The sequence below is a fragment of the Rattus norvegicus genome, chromosome 2 (genome assembly GCF_036323735.1).
Source record: "Rattus norvegicus strain BN/NHsdMcwi chromosome 2, GRCr8, whole genome shotgun sequence".
Taxonomy (NCBI): Eukaryota; Metazoa; Chordata; class Mammalia; order Rodentia; family Muridae; genus Rattus; species Rattus norvegicus.
Window position 1 is genome coordinate 236,188,940 of NC_086020.1, and position 26,390 is coordinate 236,215,329.

Below are 26,390 nucleotides of genomic sequence, written 5' to 3' on the forward strand. Positions count from 1 at the left end.
ATGCCTAGACCTACTCCTTCTAACCAGTTTTTTGATTACTCCTTAAAGATGCAAGGGCTTTTGAGCCGTTTGTACTCCGTAGTCCTTTGAACTTTTCTTTAGGAGAATTAAGACAAAATTACTGTGACTTACACAATCACATTCAAACATGAAAGAAAATTCTTGGCTTTTCAAAAGTCTCCCCTTATACCTTGTCAATTTCAAAGCTGAAACACAGTGGTTCAAGGGAAAGCTATTAGGGTACCGAAACCCGAGGGAGAGTTTCTTTGTCCTCTCAGTCTGACTGACTGCACACTCTCTGTACTCCAGTCCAGGTGAGGAACTGCCACAAAATCCCTAACAGAACGTGAACTGTTGTAATTAGCTCGAGACGTGTGGAGTTATGAACGCTAGAGGGCAGTAACGCACTGGAAGGACTAAATCACCCATCTAAAAGTGGCCTTCTGTGTATTCCTAACACTTCATGGAGTGCACAGGCCGGCCGGCGACAAAGCACTCCTCAGTACATCATTTTGGATGCTACTTACTTTGCAAAATCCAAGTAAGAAATGTGTCCGTGATAGAAGCCTGGTTTCATCTCGTTCCAGCTGGTTATATTCTTTACAAAGCGCACCTAAAAAGGGAGGGAGGAAGGACAGTCTCATCACCTCACTGCAAAGTAAAGAAAGTGGATTCTGTCAACAGCAAGACACCTCCCACTCAGGGACAGGACCAGGCATTTACAGAGCTGGGAGACAGGTTCAGGGTAGAACAGACAGTGCAGTCTGCATGTACCACATTACCGCACCCATGTACGGTGCAGTGGATTTTCACTGCACAACACGGGGTGGTAGGTGGCTGCAGGGGAGGGGGTGTTTCACCCCCATGAAGGTAAATTGTCGTTGCTGGCTCACTACATTAGAATCAATGAGATAAGCGGTTGGCACAGCTTTAAGGGATTTCTGGATGAGCTTATCTGCAGGGTTTGATCTGCACTGGATGCAGATGGAGGAGGCCTGGGGAAAGGCTACATTGCCCCTCGCCTCTGCACCTTCCTGGAGAGTTCATTAACCCTGTGGCTGTCTGTACTGTCCGGCTGTAGCTACTGTTGCTGCTCCGTGAGAACCTGGGTTCTTCGGGCTTCAGACTTGAACGGAAGGTCAGTTGCTCTCCAGGGACCCTCCTGACTTTCAAAGCCAGGCTGGGGTTCCTGAGGCACAGTCTCGTGGACAACTGAGCAGTTGTAGGGTTCTCTGAGGCTCCAGTGTGACGGCGGCCATTGTTGGACTCCCCAGACAGGATGTATAAGACATCCTAACACTCACTCTCTTTTATAAAGCTATTTATACGGATGTGTATACACATGTGTTTCTATATATATGTATATATGCACAGAAGCCATAAGGTATGGAGCTGGGGGTATGGGAGATATGAACTGCACAAGGTGGGTGCTGGGAACCAAGCTCAGGTTATTTGAAGAAAAACAAGTATTCTTAACCACTCTGACCCAGTCCCCTTAACTATAATGCATATACATAATAAAATGTAAAATGTGTGTCTTCCTTCTTCCTACTGTGTTGCTCTAGAGGGCCCTGCATCTTTAACAGGCTTTCTATTGCTGTGATAAAACACCATGACCAGGGGTTGGGGATTTAGCTCAATGGTAAAGCGCTTGCCTAGCAAGCTCAAGGCCCTGGGTTCGGTCCCCAGCTACGAAAAAAAGAAAAACAAAACAAAACAAACAAACAAAACAAAACAAAAAAACCCAAAACAAAACACCATGACCATAAGCAAACACAAGAGAAAAGGGTTTATTTCACTGACAGTCCATCCAGAGGAGTCACTGTGAGAGTACAACAAGGCATGAAGAATGCTGCTTCTTGGCTTGCTCTTCCTGACTTGCTCAGTTTGTTTCCTTATACAGTCCTGGACCACCTACTCAAGGTGGTGCTGCCCACAAGGGTGGGCCTGCACACCCAGTCATCTATCAAGAAGATGGCCCATGGACTTCTGTGCAGGCCAATCCTAGGGAGGTATTTTCTTGATTTCTTCCCAGATGAGCCAACCTTATGTCAAGTTGACATAAAACATAGTAAAAAATACACCCCCCTATCAACAATATACACTGAAAAAGCAAGCAACATTCCAATCTAAGGAATACATTCTCTGTGTGTATGAATACATGTGTTTTACCAACAGGGATTCATAACCCTGGCTAGCCTCACGCTCATCACATCTAGGGTGACAAAGTCATGGTCCTTCTGCCACTGCCTCCCAAGGCCTGGGCTTACAGAGTTCCACATACCCAATTCATTCTGTGTATTACATGTTTTCCTCTCTGACATGATATTCAAAAAGCAATCAAAAAGTCATTCTTTAATTTATGCCCCAACAAATCAAAATATGACCAACAAAAGATTAAAGGTAATGACTTTAAGTTTTTTTTAAGATTTATTTATTGGGTTGGGGATTTAGCTCAGTGGTAGAGCACTTGCCTAGCAAGCACAAGGCCCTGGGTTCAGTCCCCAGTTCCGAAAAAAAAAAAAAAGAATTCAAAGATTTATTTATTTTATGTATGTGAGTACACTGACACTCTCTTCAGACACACCAGAAGAGGGAATCAGATCCCATTACAGATGGCTGTGAGCTACCATGTGGTTGCTGGGAGTTGAACTCAAAACCTCTGGAAGAACAGCCAATACTCTTAACTACTGAGCTATCTCTCCAGCCCGACTGCAAGATATTTTAAAATAAGCTTGATCAAATAAAAACATTTCAATTATCCAAGTATCTAAAATTTTGTTTTGATCTTCATGTGTGGGTTTGTGCAATGTAAGCATGACTGCAGGTGTCTGCAGGGTTGGCTCGCCCGAGCTGGGGTTACAGACTGTGAACGGCCTGATGTGGGTGCTGGGAGCTGAACTGAGGCCCTGTGAAGGAGCAGAAGGCGCCCTTCGCTGCTGAGGTAACTCTTCAGCTCCCAAGTACTTCTTAATTGACTGGAATTGGAAGTATACAAAAAGTTAACATGAAAAATTCTGAAAGTGTACATTAATTATTTTTAAAGAACTGAGAGCGAATTTTGAAAAAAGAAAACAAGTAGTTAAAGACTCTATGTGTCAGCAGCTGTACAATTTCTCAGAGGAAATCAAATCAGTACAATGAACAGCAGCTGGTCAGGACTCTCTTCTGGAGACTACACACACGCACAGGGATGGCAAGGACTGTTCTACACGGCAGGGAAGGCATGCTGTGGCCTCAGTCCCGGAAGTCAGAGCCTACACTTCCGACGAAGTATTTCATCGATGTTTAGATCGTTACACGGACCTACCCTGCAGCCCTGACCTTGGGCTGTGGCCATTACAGCTGCTTCCTACAGAAGCACTGGGGAAAAACAGTTCTGGGGCAGGTTACGCTTAAGGGGACATATTATTAACTGATACACGGATGTAAATGACAGTAACACCGTGGGCCACATACGTACACGTGCGAAGGAGGTTCTTGAGGTCTTTCCTATTCGTTCTTTCAATTGAGCACTAGGCAGAATGAAAACAGAGAGAGTGAAGGATGAGCTGCATGACGACAGGAAGTGTCCTTGTCATGGTTGATTATGTTGGGTCCCGTGAAAACCAATGACGGTATTTCTACCAAAAGCCAGCGTGACTGGAGATGGCTTGGTGGTAAGTGCTCTACTGGCTGCTCTTTCAGAGAACCTGGTTGGGTTGTCAGCACCTACACAGAGGCTCACACTCAGCTGTACTTCCGGCTCCAGGGGATCCGACGGCCTCTTCTGGCCTCTGCGGTCACCAGCCACGCACACGGCACACGCACACATACACATGCAGGCAGCACATGCATACACACATGGGGTGGGGGAGGCAAGGAGGTGTGATTTTCAGAGCTGGAGGCATCCTCAGAAATTCAGCTCTGCTTTCCGAAGCTGAGACCTAGCATGGACGGGGTGGTTTGGGAGGGAAGTGAAAAGGTGCTGGGTTAAAGTCTAAGGAAATGCTGTGGCAGAGGGTGGGTGACAGAGAGGACAGGGCACACAGACGGAGAGGATGTGATGGGGAATCACAGAGACGGGAGTCAGACGTCCACCACAGGCATCCTCTTCCCTCAAACAACCCTAAGGATGGTCTGCATGAACTGGAAGCATCCAGAGGCTGACTGGCACATCCAACCCGTGTCTTTTAACACGGGGAAGCCCAGGCGGCTGGGTCAGATTGCTGTAGGCCTCTCAGACTTGGAAGTGCCAAACGAACTACCTAGAATTCCTGTTGAGGCAGATTCCCACACAGCAGGTCTGGAGCAGTTAGTACCTGGAATTCTGCATGTCTAACAAGCCTTCTGGAAGCCATCCACACTTTACTGTTTCAGAAATGTGGGCTTCGACGCCAGCTCCTGACTTTGTTAACGTGAGGCTTCTTCTGTGGTACATACAACAAAGGTCTGAGGGCTACAAAAACTCTTGGGCCATGTTATCCTCCTGCTGTTTCAGACTACACTGAAATCCAGCAGGTTTCTCGATAATCACCTAAGTACTACACTACATAAGAGAAAGAGGAGGGCCCGAGCAATGAATCCTGGCTACCGCCACCTACTCTGTAACTCCCACCTCTCCAGCAATGCCTGAAGCACAATGGATGCAAGCATTTCAAAGACAGTTCACAAATTAAAGTTTGTCCGGTTGGACTGAGGAAGAGTTTCTTAGAGGCAAAGAACAGAAGAAAAGGCAGAATACTATGCTATAAGCAATCGAACTTGTTAATAAAATCAGAATAGGCGAAAGAGATCAAGGAAATCCTGTAGCCTTTTCTTTCATAAAGACACTGAAAACCATTAATCATCTTCCTATACAACTAGCTAATTGTGTGTGTGAGTGTGTGTGAGTTTGTGTGTGTGTGTTTGTATGTGTGAGTGTGAGTGTGTGTGTGTGAGTGTGTGTGAGTTTGTGTGTGTGTGTTTGTATGTGTGAGTTTGTGTGTGTGTGTTTGTATGTGTGAGTGTGAGTGTGTGTGTGAGTGTGTGTGAGTTTGTGTGTGTGTGTTTGTATGTGTGAGTGTGAGTGTGTGTGTTTGTGTGTGTGTGAATGTGAGTTTGTGTGTGTGAGTGTGAGTTTGTGTGTGTGTGTAAGTTTGTGTGTGTGAGAGTGTGTATGTGTGTGAGAGAGTGTGTATGTGTGTGAGAGTGTGTGTGTGTGTGCGCGCATGTGTGTGTACACACGCACACACACATGCACACGTGTGGTTTGGGAAAGGATACTGGACCATGGTCTTGCACACACTAGACAACTATTCCCTCAGCTCACTGACCCTATCCCCAGCCTCTCCCCTTACCACAGCACAGCTTCAACAGAAGAACAGTCAAGAGAACAGGCATCGTTTCTTAAGGACTAAGAATGTAGCTTACTGATAGACCTCTTTCTAGAATGTGCAAAGTCCTGGGTTTAATTCCTGATACTACAAGATCAAAAGAACTCCAACTTGGGCACTGAGAATTCCAGATTCTGCTTGCTACTGTGGTAAGTCCTTAGCAGTGAAGCATCCACCACTGCACTGGAGTACAGAACATGAAGAGTTCACCACTGAGCTGGAGTACAGAGTGTGAAGAGATCACCACTGCACTGGAGTACAGAGTGTGAAGAGTTCACCACTGGAGTACAGAGCGTGAAGAGATCACCACTGGAGTACAGAGCGTGAAGAGATCACCACTGAGCTGGAGTACAGAGCGTGAAGAGGGGTCTTAGTTTGGTCTGATGGCTGTTTAGAGACACCATGAAAGCAACTCCTATAAAGGAAAATACTTAACTAGGGCTGGCTTACAGTCTCAGAGATCTAGTCCATTCTCATGGTAGGAAGCACAGCAGCAGACAGGAGAGGGGCTGAGCAAACATGGAGAAGGAGCTGAGAGTTCTCCATCTTGAAAAGAAAGGCAGCAGAAGGAGGCTGGGTACCACACTGAGCACAGCTTGAGCATAAAGGACCTCACACCCCGTCCCCATAGCAACATACTTACTCGAACAAGGGCACACATACTCTGACAAGGACACACCTCCTAATGGTACCCTATGGGCCAAGCATTCAAACATGCGAGTCTATGGGGGCCAAACCTCCTCAGACTACCGTAGACTACTTGTCTACCATGCTTGACACCTAGGTTGGACTCCTACCACTCAAGGAAACGATTTTCTCCCTCTAAAATCTCCAAGCACTGTCGCTGTATTCTTGATTCCTTATGAACTTATTCGTCCCTCCCATCCTATCTCAGCAGTCCCACAGGTAGACACTTCAGTCCTCATCTGGGAGATTCGCTTGTTTCACTATTTTCAGTCTCGTCGGGCCGCTAAGCACTGAGGAGTAAAACCAAGAGGCCAAGTACGGGTGTCTGTGTAGGACTCTAAGCTTTACCTAAATTTGACATTACAATTTCTGGTAGATTATTACTGCTTTTAAATTCCCCAAGACTGTTACCGTTGAACTCTCCCAGACACACCCGATCTCTTTTCTATACAACATGTGCTTTCTATAACAGATAACTCAGCCACTTCACCAGAGGGAAGTTTATTCTGCCTTCTGACTTCAGAGGCTTAGTCTATGTCAATCAGTCCTGTTGTTTCAGGCCTGCAATGAAGCAGCACATGCCCAAGGAGAGCCTGGAGAGAAGAGCAGCTGTGCCTGCCACCAGGAGAAAGAAAGAAAGTCTGCAATAAAGAAAAGGGCTGTGGCTTAGGCCCTCTATACGGGGAGTGTGAGCAAACAAACCTTGTCAGCAGGGCTAGGCAGTGCTTCACTCTCCCCTCTAGAGAGCACCTGGGACCTCAGGAGAGCCGCTTATGCCCAGGACTTTTACAGGGCCTTCCTCAAAGCTCTTCTCCATGGAGATGCTGTAGGTAGGCCTTTACAGAATGACGAGTCTGAAGGCTTCCCTTTTGCAGTACTGTTGGGACACTTTCCCTCCTAGCCACAATAATGCTTATCCTCTATCTCTTAACTGTCTCCCTGTCTCCACCTTCCCTCCGTCCAGTCAGTTCCTCATCTGTCCTTTCCAGCCCTCTCACTCCTGCACTGCCTGCTGTCTCCAGTCTGTTTTCTTCTGGTGTTCTCCAGCGGGGATGCGGCCCGCAGGCCCGGCTGAGTAACCAGTGCATTTTATAGATTCTTCCTTTTAGGCCAGGTGAAGGGCAGTCAGACCCAGTAGCAGCCCGTGACTGGGAGGCTGTGAGCACTGGACACTGGCAAAGGGAGAAGAGAGCACTCAGTTTCGACACACTCTGACTGAAGCATGCTAGTAAGAAGGATGGCTCGGAAGGAGCAGGTAGATACAGTACATGAAAATAACACTTTTATGGCTAGCCTGGAGCAGATTCTAAACTACGACTTCTGTCAGGCTTTATAACTCAGGCACGGCTGGGCCAGCAAGGAATCACAATCCACCTTCAGGGAGAGCGGAAGCCGTGCGGGTGCTGGGACATGATTTATTTGCTTGTTGAATCAGACCTGAACCAACACTTAAAAAAAAAAAAAAAAAAAAAAAGCTAAGGCAGCACCAGCACACGAATGCGAGGATGTGGCCTACGTTCTCGGTAAGTTCAACTGTGCACTCTAGCATCCGCCTTCACAAAAGAGCTCACTTCCAGTATCTGAAGGAGCAGGAGGAGTCCTGAATGCCCTGGCCTTCTTCCAACTTTGTAATCACTGTCTATTAAGATGAAGACTATTATTAGTGTAAGTAATTACTATACGCCAACTCCTACTGATAAATTTACTTTAAATAAATTTCTTGTATAGCCACGGGCATATTTTTTGAGTCTAAACCAGGGAGGAGATGTTCTACACGAAGGGGAAAAGCAGTGTGCAGATAGAAGGTAAGGAGTTGACCTCCAACACACGGCAGTGGGACTGAGGTTCAGATCTGAGCTGCTTTGGGGGATGAGTCCTAAATCACCCAGGAGTAGAGATAAACTCTCGTCAACCAGGGGGTTTACTCTGCTTATAGCTGTAGCCATGGCACTGAGGGTAGCTGAGGACCACCACCAAAACCTAGAGTGGCTCATTTGCTTACACATGCGTCAAGTGACAAAAATGTGTCAAGTATCTTCCATGTCTTGGTCACCATTCAAGGCACATGGCACGGGGCACACGGTGGACAAATAGGATGTCTGCCCTTAAGGTGCTTACACTACAATAGAGGAAAACAGGAGAAGTCAAACTAATATGTAAGATAATTGTATAAACTGACCAGTACTAGGGGTGATGTGGTCCCAATACCATGGATGTGGTAATTAACACAACACAGGATGGCTAGGCAAGGTCCAAGAGCCTGCCACTTCACAGGAAACACCAAAGGGAGCCTGCCACTTCACAGGAAACACCAAAGGGAGCCTGCCACTTCACAGGAAACACCAAAGGGAGCCTGCCACTTCACAGGAAACAGCAAATGGATAACACAAAAACAACGGATGGAGAAATGCACTCTACAAAAAGGTAAGAGCAGATGTCGTGAAGGGAGACAGGCGAGGCAGGGTCAACGACCTAGAAAGCGGTTTCATCTACCTGGTGTGAGCTTGGCGCAGTAGACAAGAGCACTGTAAAATGGGTGTACGGCCTGGACAAGGCACGTGGATATTGTAGGGAAAGCAAGATCATGAAAATAAAACTTGACGGGAAGATCTTAACATGCATCTTTATATACCGCTACTGGATTGTTGTAAATCACTGTTCCTTGAACATCAAGTGGAACATCTAAAAATTTACAATCAGCCCAGTAAGAACCTGTATGTTAACCAGTATCTAGATACACATAAGAGGTCACAAATGCTTAGCTAGCTTGTTGCTCTGAGAAGTATCTGCAGCAACACACACACACACACACACACACACACACACACACACACACACACACAAAATAGACTTATGTGGTCCTATAGGGCAAGATACTTGCAATGTTTAAACCAAGACTGGTCACATATAATCAACTTAAAAATATGAGAACAGCATGGATTTAAGAAAGACCACACACCTACTAGGAACATTCACAGGGTGTTCTCTGAAGATGTTTTTTTAACCCCCCTTTAAAAAAAAGATCTATTTTATTTTTATGTGTGAATGTTTGTCTGTATGTTTCTGTGTACCACATATATGCCTGATGCTCACAGATAAAAAAGAGGGACTCGGATCCCTTGAAATTGGAGTTACAGATGGCTGTGAGGTACCGTGTGGTTGTTGGAAATCAAACTTGGGTCCTCTGGAAGAGCAGCCAGTGTTCTTAACCACTGAGCCACCTCTCTAACCTTTGACAATTCTTTTTAATCATCTAAATTAAGGGTCACCTCAAAAACCTAACTCACAAAAGTCACTTCATTTTAACTACTTAATTTCTTGTGCTGTCTACTCAATCTCCTTCAAACCCTTTCTTCTTCCTCTGTCCCAGCGGCTTCATTCCAGACAGGAGCCTGGGGCGGAGCACCCCTGCATACACTGAGCCTATCCAGGGCAGTAAGTAAACATCCTTTAACCATACAAGTAGAAGCAGTGTGGTACCGGCACCCATAAACTCTTACCTAGACTCTAACTGTGAGGACACAGCGACTGCCAGGACACGGTCTCTCGTTCTACGTTCAGACATACTCACTGCTCTCAAGTGTCTGAGAATGGTGCACACCACACTTTGTTCTTAAATGCCGCACTGTGTACTGTTTATGAGCAAGGACCAATTACAGATCACACGTCCTTGACGTCTGCGCCTCAGTCTCCTGCCGTCTGACTTTTCACCCTAGCATCACATCCTGTCTGGTTATCACGACACTGGACTTTAGAAAAGACAAGGGGGGTTGTTTTGCAGGAAGGTCCACGATGTGAGTACGTGCTTTGTTTGGGTTACTCCACGTAAAACCTTGTAGTGAGATTATCACACACTGATGCTTTAACAATTCTGACTGTATGTCTCAGACGCCCGAGGAAATTATAAGAAGCTCCTTGAAAGGCATGTGCTGGCCTTTTCTTTCATTGGTATTTCTCCAGAAAAATGTGGCACTGTCTCTGTATAAATCCCGTCAGTAAGGTAAATAAGGCGTGTGAGAGTCTCGTGTGCAAGCTGACAACTTTGCGAGGGTGGGTGAGGCCCTGCTGCCATCTCACAGGACAGCTCTGTGCTGACTGAAATGTTTAGTGCTGCCTCTGAACCTCAGGAAGGGTAACTAAGCTTGCAGTGCTTTACCCCGGTACTCAAGATGGGCGGTGCTGACAAGCTGCTCAAGATGCCGATTCAGGAGCACCCACAGGGACCACGAGCTGCCTGGGCTGTAAACGGAGGCTCTGCAGGGCAGCAGCACTCTTACCACATCAACCTGGAGCTATCTGCTCAGAGAAGAAGAGTAAAACCATCCTGAATTCCCAATGGTCAGCATGATGAAAGTGTGACATCCAAGCAAAGTGTAGCATAGAAGATGGAGATACCTGAAACCTGACTTTAAAATTATGGTAGTTTTCACTTTACATTCAGACGAAGCCTCTTGGGCTGAATTAAAAGCCCTTTAAACACACCATGTTAAACACACAGGGAGCTCGATCATGGCTTGTTTTTAGAAAATGGCTCCTGTGCATGAGATCAGTAAACTTTACACGTTCTGTATCTCAGAGGACACCTGCGTAAGCCACTCCTGACTTGGACCCGGTTTTGAACCACCAGCTGACATTTGGAGTGTGCCATTTAATGCTTGATCCTACTTCCCTAGAGTGTTCTAGAAAAGAAGGTCTCAGCGCTGCTCCCTGTACAAGGCAACTGCTTTAGGATGGCGAGTCTGCTTCTCGGCTGTGTTCTCCCAGTGTATAAATGCCAGGCCGATGAAGGAAAACAAGCTGTATCCCATCCACACGCCACTGGGAAATGCGTCTACACAGTGCTGATAAATGTCATGTGTGGTGAGTGTCTCCACACTTAGATTTCATAAGGAAAAAAACCACGGACGCCACTGCCAGATACCTTGTAGCTGCCAGAAAACTCTGGAAGATTGGACACAGAAAAAGTAAAAATTGAACAAATAATTTAACGTTAAAAATAAAAGGTACTGCTGAGGAACTCTGAAGTTACTTGGAGAGGAACGCGCCTTTGAGATCAAGCGTGTGCTGCAATGCACCACCATAAACCACTGCACGGTGTGCAAGGAACGCCCAGCGTGCCGCCCTTGAGATGCCAGTGAATAATTCTGCTCCTTTTTCTTTTTTAAATGACCAAGAGTTTAAAAAAGCTTATGTTTCTTCTCATTTACAGAAGAATTATTTGGCTTGCCTACAGACATTTATTTTTGGTTCTATAAAAATAATAAGTGATCCTACAGATAGTCAGAAAGCAGACGGGTAGATGATTCCATTAGCCTTAAACAGCTCTCTGCCAAGAACACGGACCGACTTTATCCCTGTTCTGTGTTGTAGATGAGTTGAATGTGAGAAAACAGCCCATTTGTAAGAGCAACGTCCACCGCCTCCAAACAACTGAAGCCTAGCAGCAGCATGGCTATAAAAACATCTTCTAATGGAGCTTCTCCAATAGGCACCTGGGTTCCTGGGGATCTCAGTGTCGCTTCAGGATGGTCAAGTACCCATGGCCTTCAATATTTACAACACGAACTTGGTAATTACAGTCGCCATTCTAGGTTTTCGGAAGACATGGATAAACTAGACCCCACTTGACAACATCCTGTATTTCAGATTCCCTGTCCTTTGTTCATCTACTGAAAGCTGAGGTTTTGCCTAGGACACAGCCACGGTGGTCTGTTCTCCAGGATGTTGGTTTATGGCCGATAGTTACCCGAGGCACTGAAGATGATACTCGGGAGGCATTCAGAACAGGCACAGGTATCGAGCCAACACCTCCCTACCGTAATGTGACACAACGAAATAACTTCTGCGGCAAGAAACTTGTCAAGATGAAAAAACAAAAAACAAAAGCAACTCCGAGCTGGTCATGATGTGGATGTCTGTGAATTTAAGGCTAGCCCAGTCTACATGGCAAGCTCCAGATAGCCAGTTACTACAGAGAGACCTTGTCCGGACCAACAAACAACAAAGAAGAGACTCCATACTGAGAAATAGCAAAACCCTGTCTAAAACATCTGTTTATCAGTTCACTAATTTCTGAACAGACTAGATGCAAGAAAATGTGTCAAGTGTGAGGAAAACTGTAAATTTGTGTAAAAAAAAATTATACCCCCGTCCCCCCCATAAATACTTACTCCATCCCTCGCAATACCGAATGCAGAGATGTCAGAAAGTACGTGTGTAGCCGCTCCATGGTAATTACCTGATCCTGCAATGACATTACTGGGTTGTTTTTGGTAGTGTTGATGTGAAGAACGTGGTATCTATTCTTTGCACACAGGTCATAGGCGATATTGGTGAACGAGGTGCTTGCAGTTTTGGGCACTCTGTTATAAATGATGACGATGTCTTCTTCTTCATCCAGAGTGGCATCCTGCCGAGGGCCGTCCATCGTGTGGCGCTGTTCAATCTCTCGGACTTCATGTCTTGCAATTGCCCTCTCTGCAAGAAAAGGAAAGCCGAAAGTTCGTTACCTTTTTTAAAATCTTATTTTTACAAACTTTACTACAAAAAAACCAAAGTCACCCAGGTCCTAATGGAAGAACTCCCACTGTCTCAAGTAACCCTCGAACGAACACACACACACACACACACACACACACACACACACACACACACGACTCCTGTGTTGTGTGAGTGGACCGTGAAATGTCCCCAAACAGGCTCTTGTGTCTGAACAGCCAGTGGCACTATTCTGAAAAGGTGCAGATGGTTTAGGAGGGGGAACCCGGCTGAAGGAAACAAGTGGGTTTTCAGGGTTTCTAAGCCAGGCCCCACTCTCTGTTTCCTGAGGTAAGATGCCAATGTGAGCAGTCTCTTTTGCCAGCTGCCGAGATTTTCTGTCAGGGTGGACTGCATCTCCTTCACACAGTAGTCAAAATGAACCTTTAGTAAATTGCTTCTTGTCAGGTATTTGGTCACAGCAACAGGAAAAGTCTTTAAAAATGCAGATTTCACAAATAAAATGTACTTAGAAAAGAAATTATCTTATGGAAACTTAAAAAAAATCTATTTAGGATTTACTTCTTAGTTGATTAAAATTTGCCAACACCCAGGCATGGTGGTGCATGCTTTTACTTCTGACTCAGCCCTAGTCACAAGGTATAAAGAAAGGAGCCTTCCATTGTTTTCTCCTGGACCCCACAGGCACCAGGACACATGTGGTACAGACGTGCATGCGGGCGAAATGGCCATGCATGTAAGATGAACAATAAAAACTTAAACAAACCAAGAGCTAACATATAGTAACTGAAGTAAAAACCTTGCGAACGGGTTCAACAGCAGAATGGAGAATGGAGAAGAGAGAGACAGAAGCTAGAACAGGAACAAGGGAAGCCGGGCACCTGGGCTGTAACAGTCTAAGAAATAAAGGAGAAAGAGGGCAGCTAACGCAGAACTCAACAAACCATGGCGAAAACCAACTTCTGTCAGGAGACAGACTTTTAGAGTCAAGAAACCCCATAAGATAAAGCCCACAGATATCCATCTAGTATAATTAACAAAATATTTTGAAAGCAACTTGAGAAGATGAAGTCATATCCACAAAAGAATTCGAGAACTATCAGCCACATGATTCCCACTGGGACCACGAAGTGGGCAGTGCAGAGTAACGGAAACTGTGGCTAAGAAGCAGCATCCGGAGAATACAGTTTTCAAGAATGAAAAGGAAGATAATTCTTACAGGTATGAAAGAAAAATCATATTTAAAACGTTCACTGATAGGACTAACGTAAAAGGCTGCCTCTAAAAGTCCTCTAAACCGGGAGTCAGTGAAGAGGCTCGGGGAGAGGCACCTACTGACAGCCCCCCACCCCCACCCACATTCAATGTCCAGGACACACACAGAACTCCTGTAAATTGTCCTCTGAGGCACGCGTGTCTCCCGTGTTTACACACAACAGTTGGTAAAATAAATAAATGCAATGTCTTTTTTAAATTGAAAAAGACAGAAAATAACAGAGAAACAGTAACAAAAATGGAGACAATAAAAATATTCATAAATACAATGGGCGTTCTCTTCAATTGAGTTTTTGAGACTATAGCAGCAAAAACTGTAATTACTGTGGAAGACTACAGACCATCTAACAGAACCTCAGTCCCGGACTGGGGAGATGGCTTAGCGGTTCATACTTTCTGCTCCTCTGGAGACCCCAGGTTCAAGTCCCAGCCCTTCCATGGCAGCTAAGAACTGTCTGCACCCCTAGATCCAGGCATCTCTGCACCTTTTTTGGCTCCTGTGAACACTGTACATACACGGTGAACAGACACACACAGGCAGGATACCCTTACACATCAACGTAAAATATTTTTTTTAAAAGAAATAGTACTAGGCATGGAAAACTTCCCTTTGAGCTGTTGGTCAAGGGATTCCAAGACTCCCCAAGCAACACAGCCAGCATATTGTCACAGCCCTCGGTTGCCTCCCCAAACTGAAAGGTTTGGTTTTGTTTTGTTTTGTTTTTCTTGAATATATCCCACACTCTGGACACAGATCTTGGAGAAATGGAGCTGAAATGATCAGGAACCTGCCAAGGACCAGGTCAGCTTGGAGAGGGGCTCTGAGAGAAGGGTTGTCTGGGAGCAGTAAAACTTGGGACTCGAAGTCAAATCGTGGGTCTAAACTGGCAGCCTCTGCTTTGCTGGAGACAGCTTTTTAGACTGCTTTCTCTGGAGATCTCCAGACAGCTCTCTCTATTTTCTTCTTGGAGACAATTCTCCAAGCAGTTCTCCCTTGCTATTCTAAAAAAATTCTCTGGCTGTTCATCTCTTGCAGATCATAAGCCCGGTCTTCTATTTCACCTATCAATCCAGTCATTTACTTCAGGCTTCCTTTTAATTAGCCTGTGAATCAGCATTCTGTGACACCAGCCCTTAATTCTTAGGAGACAGTCAAGCACATTTTTAAAAAAAAAAAAAACACTGCAAAAGAATTCAGATGTCTGCCTTTATTAAGCACAGGTGATAAACTAGCTGGGTAGGACCTTGCCTTGAAATTACTATTTCTACCACACCTGGTCCTGGACCTAAATTCCCTCTATCCCAGGCTGACCTTGTACTCCGAAATCTATCTTTGCAAGCAAAACTTAGCTGTGTGGGATCTCCTGCAATCGCCACTCCCTAAATCCCTTCTCTATTACCTTTCTCACAGGCTGGCTCATAGTGCAGCTGCTTCAGCTCTTTTAGATTCGTGAAGCCCCTCATATAACTCATAGTGTATCTTTATATTTTTTTATAGTTGAGAAATTACATATTTTTGAACTCATGGTTTTTAGAGTTCTTTCCCACAGCCTTAAGGGCTGTCCTGGCAGTCCCACCATTTACCATTTTGTTTAGCCACACCTTTGCCTCCCAGGATCATGCGGTCCCTGATTATCATGGAGCATTAATGTTAACAGGGAAGACATTCCTCAAAGGAGGAATGTAACAATATGTACACTATTATACAAACAAGTCTTAGGCCCACAGCAGCCATGTGTGGGTTCATCTTGTGGAGGCCCACACCTGCTGACCCTGACCATAGGTTTTGCGTATGTATCAAAATATTAATTACAGAAGAGGTTATGAATTTAAGAGGGAGTAGAGGAAAACAGGAGGAGCTGGAGGAGGGAAAGAAGAAAAGGAGTAAAATGATGTACAATCAGTACACATGTATGAATTCTCAAAGAATTTAAATGAAAATATAAAAATGGAGAACACAGTGACCTGACCCGCCCAACTTGGGATCCAGCTCAAGGGGAGGCTCCAAGGCCTGACACTACTACTGATGCTATGGTGTGCTTACAGACAGGAACCTAACATGGCTGCCCTCCAAGAGGCCCAACAAGCAGCTGACTGGGACAGATGCAGATAATTACACCCAACCAATGGACTTAACTCAGGGGCCCCCTGTGGTTGAATTAGGGAAAGGCCAGAAGAAGCTGAGGAGGAGGAGGAGGATGCCCCTATAGGAAGACCAGCAGTCTCAACTAACCTGGTCCACTGAGATCTCTCAGATACTGAGCCACCAACCAGGCAGCATGTCCAAGGCCCCTGACACATACAGCAGAGGATTGCTTGCTCTGGCCTCAGTGAGAGAAGTCTGTTGAGGCGCCAGAGAGTGGGAAGACCTGGTGGGCTGGGGGTGGAGCTGAGGTCATCCTCTTGGAGACAAGGAAAGAGAAATGGGATGAGAAACTGTTCGAGGGCAGACCAGGAAGAATGTAAAAAAGATTAAAGGGAAAAAATGATGCTTGTATAATGAAAAACATACTTGGAAGAAGCTCTGTAAAGGCACTAAACTCAAAATACTCTAGGATAAAATCATGAAAAAATACATAAGAATGCAGAAAACAAACACACAACAAAGCCCAAGGGTCTGGAACAAAACCCAGAACAAAAATCAGAGTGTCCAAAAGAATTTTAAAAATACATTTGAAGTGGATTAAAAATGAAACAAAGTGTCGATATTTGAGATACAGGTAGAGCAGCAGTGAAGAAGAGATCTAGAGCACACACACAAACCTGAGAATTACATTGAATAAGAATGGTATGCAAATGGAGATACATGTAAAGAGTGCTTGGAACAGCCATGGGGAAATGCAGATCAAAAGCACAGGGAAGCACTGCCTTGTGTTTACTAGGACAGCTCTCATTAAACCGTGTTCACGAGAAAGAGGAATCAGGTCCCTCAAAACATGGCTGTTGCGACTGTAAGTGCATTTACAACAGAACACACTTGCACGTTTCTCAGGGAACTGAAGACGGTATTTAAGCAAATACCGTACACTAGCACAGTCAAAGGATGAAACATTCCAGAAATTCATCAACAGATAGTCAAGGTATGTATGTAGAACAGACTATTCCTCCTTAAAGAGAAGAAGACATGCATCTCTAAGTGAAAAGGGTAAGATATTAAAGTTATGAAGAAGGTAGGCTTCAGCAGGTAGGCTCATCGAACCAGAATGCAGACTGATGGCTGCCACAGAGGGAGGAGGAACAGGAAGCACTTCTTTAGCTGTATGTTACAGCGTTTCCTTCAGTGGGGATGGACATATTCTGGAGGTTAAGCCAGGTAGTGCTTGCAACACTGAACATGCCAGATGCTGGTGCACTGCTCACTCTAAGATGGCTAATTTATGTGAGTTTCACTTAAAATACATCAAAAATAAAAAAGTACAAACTACAGATCTTAAAGTATTAGTTCATTCCAAGAATATAAAAAGGTTGGTCCTGAGTTTGTAATCAGTCTATTTCTCAGTGTGTACCCTCTGTCCTGTACCTGTCTCATGTTTTATTCTTGAAAGAACTCCAAGAAGCCCACTGTCACCCCCATGGAGTCAGGAGCTGATGTCATGGATGTGCCTGCTAGCTGATTACCTGCATAAGGACACAATCCCAGGCCAATCTGACCCCAGAGTCTGTGTTCTGCATTATACTGGCTAAAATTTAGTATATTTCTCACTGTAGTTAGACGAAAGGGGCACAACTTTACAGCCAACGACTGTGGGACATAGTTCCAAAGTATACTCTTTAAACAAAGCAACACAATTCTTAAATCCTTACCACTTCAATGACCCATTAACTGCACAGTTTTATGAACAGCACTCACGAGCATCTAGGAAATGAGTCAGTGGGTTACGACATGGACGGGAGAGGGGGACACAGTGTATGGGAAGAGCGTCTTCCTGACCCTTCCTTGCCTCTTTACCAGTCAGTAACTGTGCCACACACACAGTTCTTAAATGTAAATGTTGTAAGAATCAAATGCTGACTTCAAGCACTGACCTTTCCTCATGGCAGTGAACTGAATAAAGTCCAGTCCAGCCCTTCTGTTCCTTTTTCATGAGCTTAGACAAGCTATCGTATCTCATATTATTTTCCAAATTTTAGGGATGCCTTAAGTGTTCCTGTTTCAGTTGCCATCTTGTACAGAGCTGCACGAATGTCACTGTAACCAACGCTAGGAGAACAAAATACCATCGAATCCAAGGATGGGGAAGGGGCGGTCTGGGAAGCACAGGCATTGACTGAGCCTTGAAGGATGGGAACTGTGTCAGCGACAAAGGGAGAAGGCATGGAGCATGGGCGTGGCTAATAAACAATACTCCTTACTCTGACGCCCGCAGGCCTGTAGAACAACAGCCATAGGAAGCATCTGAGAAACACGCTGCACTTACACCACGGGCCAGGCACAACCCCATAGCTTTACCTGAACACAAATTAGTTTAATTCTTTAAAAGAATTTGGGCGGTAATACTGTATACCGCTGGGCTCAACAGGAAGTACAAAGCTGCCAGCATTCAGCCTTCACTGGACACTGAGGCCCTATTCCCATTAAAATGTAGTAGGGGGGCAGATCGATGATGTCTGTATCCAATGGCGCGGGGATACGTGTCATTTCAGGCACACACTAACCTAGAATGTGTGTGAACTAGATCACCATGTTGTACACAGAGAGAACTGGTTAGAAAATCTACAGTGATGAACACATCGTGAACTACCAGAAGTAAGAACGGGCCCATGACAGCCAAACAGGAGGGAGTGGGTGCAGAAATCACCAGACAACGCCACGTTTTACGCAGTGATACAAAGACCAGCTGGTCTTGGGACGATGCAGCTTGAGAAGCCACACTTCATGTCCTCCCTCTGTCCCCAATTCCCATGCTCACACGTATGTTAAATCCTTTTCTTAAACTCCAAATTTGCCTAAGATCGATTTATCTGTGTGTTGAAGAAGGTTGACCCCATGATTACTTTAACAATTCCAGGAACTGAGCAGTCGTAACACTCTGTGCAGCTTTAAGTAATGAGGACACTGTGACCATTTATAGTCAAGTCGCTTTGTACCGGGTTACAAATAATTAACTAATTGATGTTTCAGATTTTGGAGACAAACCTACTCCTGGGAAGTCTGATGACGTGTTTATAATAGAAGTGTGAATGGGCCAGCACAAACACACGCACCTGTAGGCTTAGAGCCAGGGAGGCTGAGGCAGGGAGCACCTCTGGAGCTCAGGAGGTTTGAGTTCAGCCCGGGTAACACATCACGTACATCCATGAGAAAGTCTACAGCACAAGACAGAAGCTGCAAAAACAGGTAGGCTGCAAAATGGTTCCCCGGAGAACACTTTGAAGAAAGCAAAGCTGAGGAAAGATGGAGGGGTGGAACAGGTTGGAGCAGGTTTGCACTAACATTGTTGGTATAAGGAATACCATGAGCAAAGCCCTGGATATGGCTGTCAGAAAGCCTGGATGTGGGGAAGGGGTGAGAGCGAAGTGAGGCATGAGGTGACCGCTGGGTCCTTGTCATAACAGTGTTGTAAACGACATAGCAGGAATGTGGTTTGTTTATTAATTTGTTTGTTTGTTTGTTTTTAAACAAGGTCTCACACCTGTAGCCTAGGCTGGATTGGAACTCACAATGTAGCTCAGACTGACCTTGAACTCACAATGATCCTCCTGAAAGTCAGCACACTGGGCGAAATGCAGTTAGCATGTAGTTACAGAATCTTCACAGGGGCACACAAAGCAGGTTCAGAGTGACAGACACTGCTTCCGAAAGGCAGCCGAGAACAGGGCTGCTTCTCCAGAAAGCACAGCACCAGCGCTTGGCAACGCAGGGCTGTGGCACTGACAGTTTTTCTCTTGGGGCAGCGGCAAGGATAATAATGGCTGATTAGAGATGGAAGCTTGTGGACAAACAGGTGACTAAGCAGACGCTTAGGAGCAGAGGGAATTCTGCTCTCTCATTACTGAAAGCACACATGAGGTTTGAGGATCGGGAAGATTCCACTAGAAAGGCACTTAATGGAGAAGGAGGTCCTCTGCAAACATCTGTGCTCAAGACAAAGAGAAAAACAGCTTCTTAATGTAAATCAGACCCCATACACATTCTCTGGGTGAGCAGGGGAAAGTGGATTAAGGGGTTTAGAGGAAGTGACTTTCACATAGGCAAGAAATGTCTGGATGGTAATAAGTGAATTTCTGAAGACAAACATTTGAGGATATGTCCGACCTAAACACAGTCCAGTAAAAGACGTAACACGGCTGATGTTAAAGTTGTGAAGGAGTTCCTGAAGGTGGGGTTAGTGTTTGGGCTGAAGACCTCTGCTTCCCTCACAACTGCTCATATCTGGAATACAGTTTTACTATGCTGTCCACCATTAAACACCCATATTTAGTCCAGGATGGCAGAGGAGCACCTGTGTAACACGCAGGCTTGTTCTGTGACTCAGGGATGCTGCCTCAGGACGTTCTGTGAAACGGCAGAACCCTCACTACGACACCCGGCACAGGACCAACCTGAGGCTCCAACTTGCAAGTAAAAATGGGGATAGGAGAGGCACAAAATGAATCATGCTGGGAAGAAACTTAAAAAGTCGTTCCCACGACGCGAACTCCAGTGGAAAGACACAACAGTGGGGATTCAATTAAACATGAGCTTTGTACTCCGGCTAAAATATTGATTTTGATATTTTATTGGCAAAAGGATTCAAAGACTTTTGTAAAATTGTAGCGTAAGTACGAACTGCCATTAAGTATCTGTACTTGGGATTGTTGAGGTAAATGCTACTGGAAGATGAAGGCCTCCTAGAAAGTCAAGACGGGAATGCCAGGGCTGTCTACAAGGTTGGATTCTTTTCACAGTGCAGCAGCTGCACCTGGTGTCCCATACACGAGTGACTAACAGGAATACGGAGTAACTGCCACTTGGTTCCAGCTGGGCTTGGGCTCATTACCTAAGACTTAATGCGGCAGCTGTTTGGAAATTAGTGCACACGCTGATGGCTCTGTATTTCACTAGAGTTTGAAACGCACCATATTCCAGGGCAGAGGTCCTCCATATGGGCCTCCACCGTAGTCACCTAGTGACTGCGGCAGAGGCATGCCTCCCGAACTTCACTAGCTACTCACTCACGGCATAAGGAACGGCATAAGGAACGGCATAAGCACTCTTGGGAGCTGACTTTCAGTATGATGGTCTGATACCCATGAATCAACATTTCTAGGGAGTATTTGTCAAACAGTGCACTCTCGTTTCTTCTTTTTCTGTAACTAGGAGGTAGTCCCATTAACTTCAAGTCTGTGCTAAGGTTTGTTCATTTAGGTTACATCTAGAAACAAGGCTACTCAGGTAGTGGAGAGGTCACGACACTGCCTGCCTCCTAACAGAAAGCTCTACTTGTGGAAGCTATCTTATTTTCAATCTGTTTGTTTTTATTTCTGCATATTTTGTATTTATGAATATGTACCTGCATATGTTCATGTGCACATGTGTGCAGGTGCCTGCAAAGGACAGAGGTTATCAGATCTAAAACTGAACTACAGGGGGTGCGGGCTGCCTGGTGGAGCTCAGGGTCTCTGGATGGGCAGTAGGTTCTCCTAACCGCCGAGCCGTCTCCCCAGACTCTCATTTTTAATGTAGTCTCAGTTTAATTTTGGGTGGGTAGTCTAAGATAACTTAGAAATAAGTCTAAATAGAACATAGTAGTCTTAAATTTTAGAGACAAAATTATTTGATGTAAATTACTCATACCTTCCAGTCTTGTTTCACGAGTACTAAACTTGGTATTTATACATATGAGTAAATGGTACAGGCTGGTGAGATGCCTCGATGGGTAGGTGTCTGACAGTAGGTCTGAGCCTGGTCCCTGCAACCCATGGAGTTAAAAGCAGAGAGAACCAAGTTCTCCAAGCTGTCCTCTGACCTCTACACCATGCATACTCACCAGACAGACAATTCTGAAGCAAAAGATCCAAGCATGCTAATGAAAAGATACGACAATAAGGGGCTCACTTATATAAGGCTATAAGAAAATCATTTTAAGGGAAAGAAACAAGTGAATTAAACTCAGGTGAAGGCAATCCGCAAGTATGAGAGATTTCTCCATCATTCCGTGTGTGTGTGTGTGTGTGTGTGTGTGTACACACACGTACAGGTGCCCCGGCTTCTTACGAGTGTATGCAATGAAGTTTCTCTCTTGTCTGGCCCCGTCTGCTCCGTTTGCATCCTCTACAGTATATAACCACCAGGTTTTTGTTTTTTTTTTTTTTTAAGATTTATTTATTTTGTGTATGTGAATCCATTGTCACTATCATCAGACAGAGACGCAGGCATGGGATCCCGTTACAGATGGTGGTGAGTCACCATGACAACCACTGTTATTAGATACCTATTGAGATCAGTTCATGCATATGTAAGCAAAGGGAGTAACTGCATAGCTTTCTGAAACATAATGTTAAGATAACACATTACCCAGCTCCTTTAAAAAGTCACTGATTCTTTAATTATTTTAAAGGGAGAAGCTTAATACACATACCAATATTTTATCAGTTTCTCCACAGACAGAAATGAAACATTTTAAACCTGGATATTACTTCAAAATATGACTCTGATTTCTAAGAGACTCGTACTGGGCTGACACACTACAGTGATAAGTTTAGAAAGTGTAGTTCCTTGGATAGTCACAGAGGTTAGCATGTTTGTAGCTCAAGAATGGGAGTCAACTTGAAATATTTAAAAATGAACAATCTGTTTTGGCTTTATTTCTTTTAATATGAATGTCTTGCCTGCATGTGTACCACATGTATGTTTAAGGATGCTGTGAGGCACCACGTGGGTGCTGAGAACCAAACCTGGGTCCTCTGCAGGACCAGAAAGTGTTCCTAACCCCTGTGCCACCCTCCTGCCCCAGGTTTACAACCTTATAATAAAAACGATTAATATGGTTTGTACAGTAGTTATCAATCTACCATTAATTTAGTTTCCTCTCAGTATAGAGTCTGCGAGAACCGTTTATAACAATCATCTCGGTGGCCCCGGGCCACAGAAATAGAGAAGGAGAATGAAGTCCTCACATACTCTACAATGACAAAACTCCAAGCATATGCTGCCTCCTTGCTTTTCCCTGAGCATCAGTGTTTATGAGGAGGAAGTTGATACTTTCTCTTGGGAAACAGTTTACTGTGCCCTTCCTCACTGGTATTTCAGCCATTCCCAATATGAATCCTATTTCTGTTTTAATACTCTGAACACGGTAAGGGATAGGCAGTGACTCACTGCTTTAGATTTCCATATGATTAAGAACTACTCCCTCTTTGTGCCTGACATTTTGAAACATATTACTCATTATGTCAGTTAATACTAGCTCAGTAACTATGTATCTCAAATAACAGGCAGTAAGACCATCTCTCTCCCATTCTCCCCTCTCACCGTTACACCCAAAGCACTCACTGTGATAGTAATTTGCTATCAGTACAAGGAACTGCAAATCACCTAACAAAATAGAAGCCTTATGTAAGCTAACAAATCAACTATTTTAAATGAAAACTTGTAGCAGGAAGTGATGACATACCCTTGTTATCCTCACTCTCGGATGTCAGAGACAGGAGGATGACCTCGAGTTTCAGGTCAACCAAAGCTGCAAGTGAGACCCTGTCTCAAAAAAGTCAAACAAACCAATAAACAACACTGAAAATCAGAGAAAGATGAATTCCAGCTCATCAGATTACAGGGAATCTTTATTTTTTTTCCAACATAAAAATAACTTTACCATTTTCCCTCTGCCATACACTCTTACACACACACACACACACACACACACACACACACACACACACACAGATGTGTTCCTAAATATATAATCATAACCTGCTCAGTGTGTATAATGTTACTTACACGTATATTTTCAGCAGTCACCATTTGATGATACTAGACGACCAATGGAGGGAGTGTGTGTGTGTGTGGGGGGGGTATTTCTCCGGCTCTCAGCATCCCTTTGGCTCCTTGTCCAGGCCTGAAGCCTCTTCCCCCTTCCATGTGAGCATGTCTGTTGGTTCGGCCCTTGTCCGAGTCATGTTAGGAGCCACGCTGGCGAGACTGATGTATGTATTACCTTCTCTGCTAGGTGTAGTCTCACACAAGCACCCTGCTCCTACGGCCCTTGAAATCTTTCTGCCCGCCTCTTCCTCATCGTTCCTCAAGCTAAGACAAGAGAGCTATGTTGTACATGGGTCGGTTGGGGCTGGCTACCACGTGATCCCCTCATGTTCTCTGCATTTTAATCACTTGTGGTTTTCTGAAATGGTTTCTGTCTGCTTGCAAGTAAAGTTTCTTTGATGGAGGGTGCGAGCTCTAATTATCTGTGGGGTTAAGGATAAGTGTTTAGAACGTAGTTAGGAATTATCCTGGTTTGGTAAAGTGGTGGCGGTGGGTTCTCCTCCAGATCCACGGCATGACTCACTGGCCCTGGGTATGGCTAGGTTTCTAATATGATGATTTCCCTGCCACTGGCTGTTGAGTCCTTAAGTCCAGTCAGAGAGCTGTTGGTTACTGCCGAGGTACATGGGCCGCTACTGTTTCCTTAGGATACTGTGCCATTGTACCTTTAGGACAATGTCCTGCACCCTGCACTTGTCACTGCTATGGTTCAAAGGTGTGGTGGCTTAAATAAAAATGGCCCCATGGGCTCAATTATTTGCATACTTGATCCCAACTGGTAAACTGTTTAAGAGGGATTAGAAGGGTTAAGAAGTGTGGCCTTGTTGGAGGAAATATGTTACTGGGGTGAGTGGCCTTTCTGGTCTCAAGAGCCCATGCCAGGCCCTGGGCTGCTAGCCCCTGCCTGAAGGTCAGAATGCAGCTCTCCGCCACTTCTCCAGCACCCGGCCTGCCAGTTGTCACCATGCTCCCTGACATAACAAACTAACACTTTGAAACTGTAAGCAAGGCCCCCAACTAAATGTTTCCTTTTGTGAGAGCTGCCTTGGCCACGATGTCTTTTCGCAATAGGCATCATTGCTGGTTGCTTCCCTTCCTTGGAAGCTTGCCCGGCACTTTCTGGTACCATGAAAGCTACCCAGAATGATGCTACACAGAATCTTATTACAACAGTTCCTATGTGAGAGTCTTCGGACTCCAAAAGAAAACTCGCTGCCTACAAAGACCCCCCATTACTTTGCGCTTTGAGCATCCAACGGGATCCTTGAACTTCAGCTGTTCTGTTCTTCTTCCCTTGAGAAACAGTTACAACAAAATGGTACAAAGCCTGAGATATCCCACAAACGAGTGAAGATGTGACCAGGTGTGAGCTGATGCTTGCACAGCTTATGAGAGGTATTTAGGGCTCCACTTCCTATTGATACCCTGGACACATCTGTGCCGATTCTTAATGTGCACGCGGTAAGCTGTCCTACGATTTATCAAACATTGAACACCACCATGACCACCACGGCTTTTCATCCTAGAGGCCCATCCTGACTATAAGATGAAGCTGTGACAAACAAACCAGACAGACAGACGGAAGGAAGAGAGCTACTTTACAAAGGACAGTGACCACAGATGGCCAACTGGAACTGCTGTTCATCCAGAACATCCGCGGGCTGACTTAACGACACGGGCCTTTCGCGTGTGCTGCTCAGGTTGTTTCTATGTTGTTGTGCCACTAGCTCCATCTTCACCAACCGATGACAAATCTGTCCAAAGTAGTTTTAAAAAGAGCATTATACAATCCTGCCAGAGACACAGAAGCGCAGGAATATCGAGTTTCAGGCAAGCTGGGCTATCCAGCAAGCCTGGGCTATCCAGCAAGCCTGGGCTATCCAGCAAGCCTGGGCTATCCAGCAAGCCTGGGCTATCCAGCAAGCCTGATGTTAGCCTAGACAATACACACATTGCAAGATCATCTTAAATTAACACAACCAGACATCAGTGAGAAGAGGATGAAAAGGACATAAATTACTAAAAATAAGACCTTGAAGTAGGTGACCTGAGAGTGGGGATCACAGCCAATCTATAATAACTAAAAACACTTCCTAAGAGATAATTTCATATAATAACTCAAATATGCTCTATATTGATAAAATAAGGTCGCAGATGTATAATCATAAAAAGTTGACCCAAATAAAATGTTAAGGTAGAAAATTTAGAATGGACTTTCGGTTAAATGATCAGGCCCAATTTTACTTGGAACAAATAAAAGTACTCACAGTTAATAAACAGACTCGACATCACACAATTCCAAGACACACTAGTATCTTCAAATACAAAGGCTTATAAACGGAAAGTTTTATTACATAGCATCAACTTTAAATGTTACTCCACGACAGTGGACGCATTCTCATGGGTCTGATAGTCTCAATCATTTGCAGGATATTTATTGATTAATACAACTAGAACAATTTCCTGATTCATTTCTTTTGTGCTTTTGATCACTCTTAAGTGAAACAGGGTTTTCTGAACACAAGCATGTCAATACCAGTTCGGTGATATGATAAGGAGATGAGGTTCCATATTACCAAGGGGAGGAAATGTGAACGGTGCTGTGATCCGCACCT

The 26,390-nt window shown here is 44.8% G+C and overlaps 1 protein-coding gene across 3 annotated transcripts in view; it reads right to left on the bottom strand.

The window, feature by feature from the left end:
* Positions 1-26,390, bottom strand: part of Hs2st1 (heparan sulfate 2-O-sulfotransferase 1) — a 133,796-nt gene that overhangs the window by 20,549 nt on the left and 86,857 nt on the right. For 2 of the 3 annotated variants that reach the window (XM_008761495.4, NM_001100518.1), the window contains exons 2-3: positions 12,280-12,518; positions 528-613 (exon numbers count right to left, since the gene is read on the bottom strand). In XM_008761495.4, the coding sequence (XP_008759717.1) occupies positions 528-613; positions 12,280-12,518 (325 nt within the window). Of the gene's footprint in view, positions 1-527; positions 614-1,782; positions 3,516-12,211; positions 12,519-26,390 lie in introns of those variants that run through there. The other variant, XM_039101874.2, reaches the window with a different exon arrangement.